Here is a 10,000-nt window from a genome sequence, read left to right as displayed (position 1 = left end):
AATGATTAAAATTACATGATGGTTTGGTTGTACTTTCGTAATGGTATGTATAATGATCCATTTATAATGGTTAGTTCATCTACATTTACCTATGGCCTTCATGGATGGCAATAGATCATCACACTTTTATATAGCAAATTTCAATTTCTCTGAATTTCATTTAACACAAATATTTTCTTTAAAACCACAATGAAACAAGGAACAACTCCAGCCTTGAGCTTGTGTCCTTCAAGCCTTGATTTTTCTCAGACTCTAAACTAGTTACGTTGTTTTATGATTAACAGTAACAATCTTTTGCTCATAAAATTGATACCAGGCTCCACTAACAGCCACGTCACGAAAACATATAATGGTGCTGGCATTTAAATTCCAGAATTAAGCTTTACAAAAGATAAAAGACAAGGAACTACCAACATTACATTGTAAAATAGGAGTGCTTTTCCTGGGAACCCCGACTATCCACCCATACTTGTACCTGTACTGTACCAACCTGTTTTAACCAGAAGACTAGCAGCTTGGCTGTATCTTACTCTAGCAACATTTCTTGCAATGCAACTGTAGTTTCCTTCATCTGAATTCTTAATGTCACTGATTTGGAGCACTCCATGATCCAAAATTAACACTCTCCCATCAGATCTCAGTGACATTCCATCCTTTTCCCATTCTATCGTGGCAGGAGGAACTGCATGCCGAATCTGACAAAAAAATTGAGCCACGGAACCAGCCCATGTTGTTGTACTTTGGGGCTCAAAGAGAAATTTCTTGGCTATAACTTAAAAGGAAATGAAAAATAGAATAATAAATTATTAAGTAAGTGTAAAGATACAAAAAAAAAAGTTCACTGATTTAATCCCAAGTTACAGGCCGGTTAGGAAGTGTTTTGCATATTCTGTTGCCTCTAAATTGTTAACTTAGTTGAAATTCTCAGGAATCAAATTTTTGGCAATTTTCAGCCTTAGTTCAAACTCAATGAATCTTTTAAAAGCTTTGGATTTCAGTTTCATTCGCATTCGCATTCGATAGAAACTAACAGGTTCTTTAGCAATCATGGCAAACGCCACAATGAATATTGTAAAAGATGTATCCTAAACCTCTGTATTTACCGAAAAAACTCTTCCATTACTTTTTTCCTTGAGCACTTAATATGTTTTTACATTTCATCAATAGAAAACGAATTTTGACAAGAGCCCATTGTACTTTTGTAAAAAAACACAAGATGACTTAGAAGAGCCACCTTATCAGCACCGTATGGCTTTTCTCAGATTACTTGAAAGTCAAAACACATGTTCACCTTTCAACAAACACAGTTTATTAGATGTAACATACAGAGAGTCAGAGGCAACCAATAGCAAATTATTCTGCATCCGGATTTAAATTGTGCTACACAACCTTTATAGACCTGTACATTTTAAAAAGGAATGGAAAGGTAGCTGTTCAGATTATTCAAATGAGAGCAAAAGTCCTGAACAGAATACTTTTGGGTCTATAGAACTGCATGCTGAATTGTCTCCCTGACCTTAAAATAACCCTAAATCACATTGTATTGTTCTAAATTGGTACTGTACAGTAGTTTGCATTAAGACTTGTAGGGAAACTTTGTAACATTCATTAAAAGTATATGAGCATCTAATCAGGTGCATTTCAAAAGAACATACTTTTTGCCATCTAAAACATGAACATATTTAGCTTTCAAAAATCAAAGGAATTGAAATTGTTCACGATGGCAAAGTTCCAGGTATCAATTCAACTTCACTGATCTCCTTTAAGGACATGCCTACTAATTCAAAGGTATTTTGGCCCTGGTTTATAATTGTGCAGGAACTGTCGATCTTAACAAGTGTTATTGAAATCCAAAAAGAAAATTGGGGGTAACCACGCATTTTTCAAAGATAACTGATGAATAATATTTGTAAAAGCTCTATAAATACAAAGCAATGTATGGCTTTCTTTATCAAATTGAAGCTTAATTATCTCTCAAATATGCATGGTTACCCCCAGTTTTCTTTTTGGATACCAAGAGTACTTACTAAGATCTAGTTTCTCTGCATAGTTTTAAACCGCGCAAAAATATCACTGTATCAGTAAGCATCACCGATAGGAAATCCGAGTATCTTGAGATGTGCAGAACCTATACGCAATAACAATAGTAGGCACCGTCCTTAGTACACTCAGTATTTCTGAGAATATTTTAACTAGAATCACTTAATGAGAGCTTCTTAGATTGACCTTGAGAAACACAAAATGCTAGGAATGTGTGCAAGTTTTGTAGGGAAGTCATAAGGCAGAGGTAAAGAGAGAATTCCATGCAGCTCTTAGACTACAGCCTAGTGTCAGAGGCTTTGCTTGAAATCAGTGACATTCAAATTTAGCACATTTTACAGAGAACAAACAGAGATCCTTCACCCGCTTTTCTTATTTATTTATTTATTCATTTTCATTTAAGGTAAATGAATATTAATATGCACGTGATATTCGGAACAAAGCCAGGATGATTGCTACAATAAAGACAAAACCTCGATCAATGGAACTTGTAGGACACAATGTCCACCATGTTTATCGCCAAGCAAACAATTGACATAAACGATTTGTGAAGAGCTAACATTGTAATAAAATCCTACCGGTATTTCGTTACTTGTACTGTCAGTCTGAGTTGGAAGCATTGCCAGAGAAGTAAATGGTCAGAATATCGTGCGTAACAAGTGTTTTTTCTTCATTAAATCAGGTCAAAGGTGTTGCACAACAAAATAACAATTGCAATACGACCACGGCAACTTAACATGATGAGTTGTTGTTTCGCAGCGTGTACACGAGTTCCAAGAATAAAGATCCCAGTGTCCTATTAGTTCGTATTAAGCGCGAGGCAGCCGCTGCACGCACAAGCGAAACAAAACATATAGCAACGACTTTTTCACACTAAACAAGCTCATAAATATAGGGGAAGTAAAGTGTCCACTCCTTATAAATGTGACAAAATAGTAGAGCATCACACCCGAAGAAAATTTTTGTGCGTTTTACCCGTAACTAAGAGCTGAAATGCTCAAAGCAATCTAATATTTCTTAAGACAAAAAAGTGGTCTAACGTAGTGGAAGCTTTATTTTCTCTTCAAGGAACGCAATATTATATCACACTAAACGTCACGCTGTATTAAATCACGTTTTCGGGCGACAACACGATATGTAAGGAGATAAATCGTGCATCGGCTGAACGTGTTAAAAAAAGTACGATTATCGGTCGGCTTAACGGTGAAAACCAAACTGCAAAACCGCTTACGTTCAACGAACTTTTTCTTGGAGAGAAGGATCGAATGGCAACGGTAGACATCCTTTTTTTCTGTTAACGAATTTCGCTTCTCTTAAGAAAGGGGATAATTGACACGTTCGTTGATAATAGAAAATGGAAAAGGGTTATATAAATGAACATGTATATTCGAACCACAATCGCGTGATCAGGCAAAACGTACGTTTGTACAGGTAAGTACTTGGGCGAACGAACACATGTGAATATTATAAGATCTGATTGACCGTTGTTATCACAAAGTCGAGTGAACGCAAAAAGTTTTAAATTTCGTTTCCCTGATCTCAATCGTTCTTGAACCCTTCGCCGGAAGAACGCTGCTTTGGATAGGAATCTATGGCCTTATGCAAAATTAAAGGCATGCAAGAGAAATTCGAGATGAGAGAATGCAATCTGTCACATTGTATACGCTTAAAAACCACAAGGGTAAATCTACTTGAAGGGAAAACAAGGTCTTCCATCGTGTCTTACCAGCAACATCCAAGTGTACTTTGCGACTGACTAATCTCCCTGCTCGACTTGTGACAACACATTGATATTTTCCAACATCAGGCTTGAAATCCTTCATTTGGATGACTTTGCTGATGAGCAATGTTCCATTGGATGCTAAACTTTTTCGACGATCTGTATCTGTATCGATTGGTTGTCCATCCTTTTCCCATATTATCTTAGTTGGCGATGGAGAACCTTTCACAAGGCAGTTTAGTGCAATGGGTTCGTTTCTGCGCGCAACTGTGTCAATTGGTTCTTTGATAAAATCGAGAGGAACGAAGGGACCTGGAACAGTTGAACCTAAAATAAAGCCCAGCGCCCATCGTTAGAGCAAGTGTGATCAACGCTGGAATCTCTAGGCCAGTTGTGGAGTGCATGAAAAGGGAAAATATTTATTGAAAAACAGGGTCATTAAAAAACGCTCCCCGATGCCGTAAAAGCTAGCGAGAAAAGAGTTGTTTCTTTTTACAATCAAAACAGCATCACAATGAGAACTATAAACTGAAGACCCATTTCAGAGAAAAATAAAAACAAGAATATAAACTTAAAGAAAATTCGTAAAAGGAAACGGATAGCGAAAGAAATGACGAAAGTGACCTTCAAATTAGGATGTAATTCCAAGGGCAGCTTACAGTGATTTGTCACCTCTCTGCAATCAACATCGATAGGTCTATTTTTAAGGGGTGCAGGAACACTTTGCGGTTGAAGCCTTCGCAATGTTCGTCCGCCATTATCATTGAATTTTCAGGGTCAAAAAACATAAACAGTTTAACTATAGTCACAACAACACAGTAAAGCTCTCAAAAGAACATTAGCATAAAGCTCGTCTTGATCCAGCCCGTTTAAGATCAAAAAAACGCACAAATGACAAGTAGCATCATGGAGTACAGCTGCGCGCTTGACTTACTCCGTTCTCAAAACAATCGTTATCATCCAAGACTCATCTCACGCTTCACCGGGATTGCCTTTACACTAAGTTCGTTCTATATTCGCTTCTTTCGACTTGCAACCTTTAATTCTCCACCCGGGGGTCATCTGGGCTAAGACTGTTAAGGGACATACGGCTTCACGAGGAGAAACATGGACGGTGCGTAATGCAAATGCTAATGCAGCGCGGTGCGTTTGGAAATTACTTACCCGCAACGCCATAGGTCATCCACAATGTTATAACCAAAGAGAAGAACATTTGGCCTTTGAATTCTGTTCTAAAATTACAACTACATTTGGCTCTAAAATGATTTGAGACTGGAAACAGACGACTCAATGTTGATTTCTTTTGCTGACAGATGAAATGTGACAAGTCTTCCCTGTCTCTACTTAACCAATAAACGACCGTGATGAAGAACAATCTCAACATTCAGCCAATCCTGTGCTTCATGCGTAAATCAGATGACATATACAACATGGTTCCTGTCAATCAAAAAGTACATGGAAAAGGAAATTTGTGAGTGGTCAGTTTTCATGTTTGCGGTTTGTAAAACTTTTTATCCATCATTTCAACAAAAAAACAAAAACACGTTTGAGGTGGACGAGCGATGTGTCCCTCTGTTCCCGATTGACGTTAAAGCGGAATTTTTTTTCGCCCAATTTCAATTTGCAAATCTAGAACTTCTTTAGAATCGAACACTTATAAATTATCGTTCAAATCTAAATGCAATACCACGCATGCGACCCTTTTACTTCTCCGTCATATTTCAATTGAAAGAACAACGCTGAGACATTTGTTGGCGTAAATTATTCATGTAACATGTTCCTTATGTTTTACAACTTATATTAATTTCAGAACATTAATAAGGCAATCTTGTTTACCGTCCCACGATTTTGTTGCGTTGGAGGAGACTATCATTTTACTGGACGAACCGGGGCTTTTTCTTTTACCGCGAGCGAATCCTATTAAAATAGAAGCCGGATCAGTTCATTATTTAATTAAGGCTTTTCACAATGTACTGATTCCTGCGTAGTGATAGTTGCTGTTCCTTTCGTTCAGTACATTGCTTGATGTTTTATATTGATTCAGAAAACTTTTACTCCTCTTCTCCTCCGGCTAATTCGTTAAATGAAAGGCTTTCAGGTATCAAACCTGGCCTCCTTTCGAAAATATATTTATTGTGGAAAAAAACTGTCTTATAAAACTCGCATTTTTGCGTTTGTCCTCGCCGCTTTAAAGATAGAGATCGGAGAGGACAAACAGAGGGGTCAAGATGTGTACGGAAGAACGACGTTTGCCATTCCTCTGTTAAGCATGCTCTTCATGTTTAACTGGAAACTCCAAAAGGCCTTATTTGGGCAGATCAGTGGTGTTGTGAGATTGATTTTGGGTTCCAATTTGTCTTACAAGGAGTGTCATGTTTTTCATGTCACGAAACATCGGAAACATTGCATTAGAGCCTAAAAGAGTGAATTAGTGACAGGGCATTCTGCAGTTGCGACTAATGATACAATACATTTAAACATGATGAAAGCGAGTGAACTTTAAAAATCAGAGAGTTGCCAGTCGACTCACGTGTTTACATATGAGATATATGAGCGGAACATACCTCAATATCTGCGGCTACATAATCTACTAGCTTTCAACCTTTTCCGCGTGCTCGGGGAAGTCGATTCGTTTGGTTGGTTACCCAGGCACTCCAACCAACATCGTGGTCCGGTACCCGTAATATGACTTTAGCATGAAGTCTGTTTTACAGCTCGCAAAAAGTCGTATTATAGTAGACCTCTACAACAACGCAGACGTATTTCCGGCGGTCGTTTCTCTCGAAATACGTCTGCGTTGTTGTAGAGGTCACCTTCACGGGACAACGGCTCACGAAACGTCGGACCACACAATTCTGTCACGATCTCTATCACAGCTTGTCAAAATTCGAGGAAGTTTTATTATGAGGACATTGTTCAGAAAACTCAAATGCAGTTAATAAGCAACTATCTTATCCTTCGTTAGCGACGACGAACTGGAAGCTGGGCAGTTTCTAAATACTCCGAGATTCGCGTGATACACAACTCGTGACCTAACTTTGTTTGCTCCCCAATTGGCAGCTGAGCAGAACTTAAGTGAGATAGTGACTTGTGCTTGTGTTTAGACAAGGAAAATATTTAAGCAATAAAACGGCAATAAGAAGTCTTCATGCCCAGTTCACTCAGGGACGGCGGAGCGGAGCAACCACCGGAGACGCTAACTTGTAGGCGGTTCTGGGGAAATTCTCCGCCAGAAATTTTGAAATCTTGAAGCACGGAAATTCTCGAAGAGATATCAAAAAAAAAGCAAACGTGAATCAACCGTAAAATTTTTTTTTTAATGGCAGATGTTTTACTTCTTATTTTTATTTTTTGCTTGAAATTGGGGAGGCTGAAGCACCTCCCAGCCCACGCGGATCCGCCGTCCCTGTCACTGACAGCATAGCATCCTGAGAGTAGAATATGGCGATCAATTCAGTTAACGTGCCATGCAATACGTATAATTACGTGAGGGAAGATGCTTCATATACTTGGCAATTCAAGTTGTTTTCACAAAAGAGTGCCAGGCTGTTCAGTGTCGCCAACTCTTAATGTAAATTCAGGGAGGTAAATAAACAAGTCAATCAGATATGAAAGCATAATCTTCTTTTGAAGCAAGATTATCGCATATTTTATTAAGTAAAGGAAATACTTGTAATCTCTCGTAATCCCTGGCCAGTCGTTTTTTTTTTTTCGACAAAGCGACAACCTGCGGCTCTTCCATCCGCATCTTTAAGGGTTTGTTTGGCTATTTGTCTTTGCAGTATTTTAATACTAAATGGTTGGTAAAAACAAAATGCATTTACTTCACAATTGACTGTATGGAGTATTTTATGATTACAAACGTCAAAGACAACGAAGCGGGTTTGCGGGATGTGTTTGGTGGTCAAAGTAGCTAAGAATATCACAGCTGCTCTCGAATCTCTACGTCACTCTTTATGGTCCTTTATTATTCAACGGAAACTCTTATAGCAATGTTTTGAATGAGACGGAAATGACACAGATATACTAGTCACGTTCGAACATATGTTTTCGGTTACAAGTAGCCGCACCCACTAACCGAGTCTTTTCAAGGAATACCATTGGCTCTTCTCCAAATAATTGCGTCTTTATTTCTCACTCTTTACTCGTCGCAATAAAATCACGCAAAAAAAGCCCTAAATTAGCCTTTAATTATACGGAATGGTATTTATAGCTTCCTGCTTGTGGAGCAGATGAACATAAATCACACAGCGTTAAGAAACACAACCAGAGGGAAGCAACTTGTTTACTCTGAGTTACGAAGCGTGAGGGTTCCCTTCTGAAAGATTTAGTGCCTGCTCTAGCCAAATTCACACTGTTCAAATCGGTTATTCTCCCACAACTCGTATTGTCAAAAAGTCTGGCACTTTGCCAGCACTTCGGATAAACGTAAATTAGAAAGGATACAGGAAAAGGCTTTACGCGTAATCCACCTTGACAAGGCCTCATCTTATGAAGACCTTTTAAAAAGTGCTAGATACGTTAAATGAAAGAAGATTGAATGACATATTATTTCTGATGTACAAGGTTAAGCATCAAATGGTGCCAGGTTACTTTGAAAACAGTTCAAAAGAAATGATTTAAAGCCATATAGCCTCCGAAACTCAGACTTTATCCTAACACAGAGATGCAATACTTTAAAGTATGGACGGCACTCCATCAGATAATTGGGCCCAATGTTAGAGCAATGTTATGATCCAAGTTGTCCAACTCTGAGAGAAGTGCACCAACTCTGAAAGACTTCAAACGAATGATAAACTGTAAAGATATCTCGGCATTGGACAACAGTAGCTGTGCCTCTTGCCATCTCTGTAATACCTAATCTGATATATAAATTTTCATGATGTTTTAAAATTGTATATGATTAAATTGATATAAATTGTACATATTATTTTTTTAGGAATTTTAGGAATTTTAGATTCTTTAAGTCCTAATTAGAATAATTTTATTTTCTTTTAATTAGCTTTGTTTTTGTGTCCCCAATTAGTACTGTAATGTACTAGAATCCTTTTATGACACTTAAATAAAGGCATCATCATCGAAGAGGAGAAATGAAGTAAGATTGTTTGATGCCCCAGCAACCAGGACACATCAATTCGTCTTTTTTAATAATTTCTTATTAGTTTTATAAAGCTTCTAGTTATACTATAAAATTTCTTTACGTAATCTTCATCGTTATCTCACAAAGCTTCTTATTTCGTTTAGTTACATTTACTCTTCCTTCGCTTCGTCTTAATGAAATATTCCGAGCGAAAACAGGTTGAGTGACAGAACAGAAGGGATTTTTTAAAACTTAAGTGTTATTTGTCTGCAAACAAGTGGCAGAGTAATTCAGCAGATTAGCTCAAACTGCGCATATTTGGCTCTCCCACCATTTTAGAGAAATGCAAATATTTTTCATGCAATGGACAATTCTTTGAATTTGAAATGCATCGTCGGAAGGCATTGACAATGCTTGAAAGTTTGACAATGCCCAGGGAAACTTACATTCCGTAAAGATAAAACCTTGATGGGATTCGCAAGGGTTTACAAGATACTTCTTTTTCCTCACGTTTTTCTTAAGTGTGGATCAGCGCTTTGCTATTGGCTGGTGAACTACCTTCTGCCGGATAAAACCCCTGCGCCAATTCACCGGAAACCACAGCAGGAGTTAATCAGACTCTGAATATTGTGTTTCTCGCTGTTCTATTTTGGAAGCAAACAAGCACCAAGGAAGCAGATGAGCAGGTGTTACTCATGGTGCTTGTTAGTAGCAAGTTAAACGCAAAATACCCCGCCACCTTTGTTAGCATTTGTATTGGCTGCAATCTTTGAAGAGTGAGCCATTATATAGCAGCAAACAAATAATTGGCAGGGTATTAACTTTTTTTTTTTTTCACAAAAGCACTTGTATGAAACCGACGGATTATCATCATAACACCCTTGAAATTGTTACTCATGGTGCTTGTTAGTTGCAAGTTAACCGCAAAATACCCCGCCACCTTTGTTAGCATTTGTATTGGCTGCAATCTTTGAAGAGTGAGCCATTATATAGCAGCAAACAAATAATTGGCAGGGTATTAACTTTTTTTTTTTTTCCACAGAAGCACTTGTATGAAACTGACGGATTATCATCATAACACCCTTGAAATTGGAAAGGGAAGACACTTGCCGCTTTCTTTCTTTCATCTGAGCACGTATTCAACCTAGGTAAAAGGAGGA

The 10,000-nt window shown here is 37.9% G+C and overlaps 1 protein-coding gene and 1 long non-coding RNA gene across 2 annotated transcripts in view; one reads left to right on the top strand and one right to left on the bottom strand.

Moving 5' to 3' along the window:
- Positions 1-5,144, bottom strand: part of LOC138007517 (protogenin-like) — a 21,045-nt gene extending 15,901 nt beyond the window's left edge. The window contains 3 exon segments of the mRNA XM_068854485.1: positions 491-772; positions 3,767-4,087; positions 4,925-5,144. Coding sequence (XP_068710586.1) covers positions 491-772; positions 3,767-4,087; positions 4,925-5,144 — 823 coding nt within the window.
- LOC138007518 (uncharacterized) overlaps positions 1-10,000 on the top strand; it is a 318,730-nt gene that overhangs the window by 256,940 nt on the left and 51,790 nt on the right. The gene's annotated exons all lie outside the window — the stretch shown is intronic.

The sequence above is a fragment of the Montipora foliosa genome, chromosome 6 (genome assembly GCF_036669935.1).
Source record: "Montipora foliosa isolate CH-2021 chromosome 6, ASM3666993v2, whole genome shotgun sequence".
Lineage (NCBI taxonomy): Eukaryota > Metazoa > Cnidaria > Anthozoa > Scleractinia > Acroporidae > Montipora > Montipora foliosa.
Note: the sequence above shows the minus strand (reverse complement) of the source record. Positions and strands in the feature narration are given on the sequence as shown.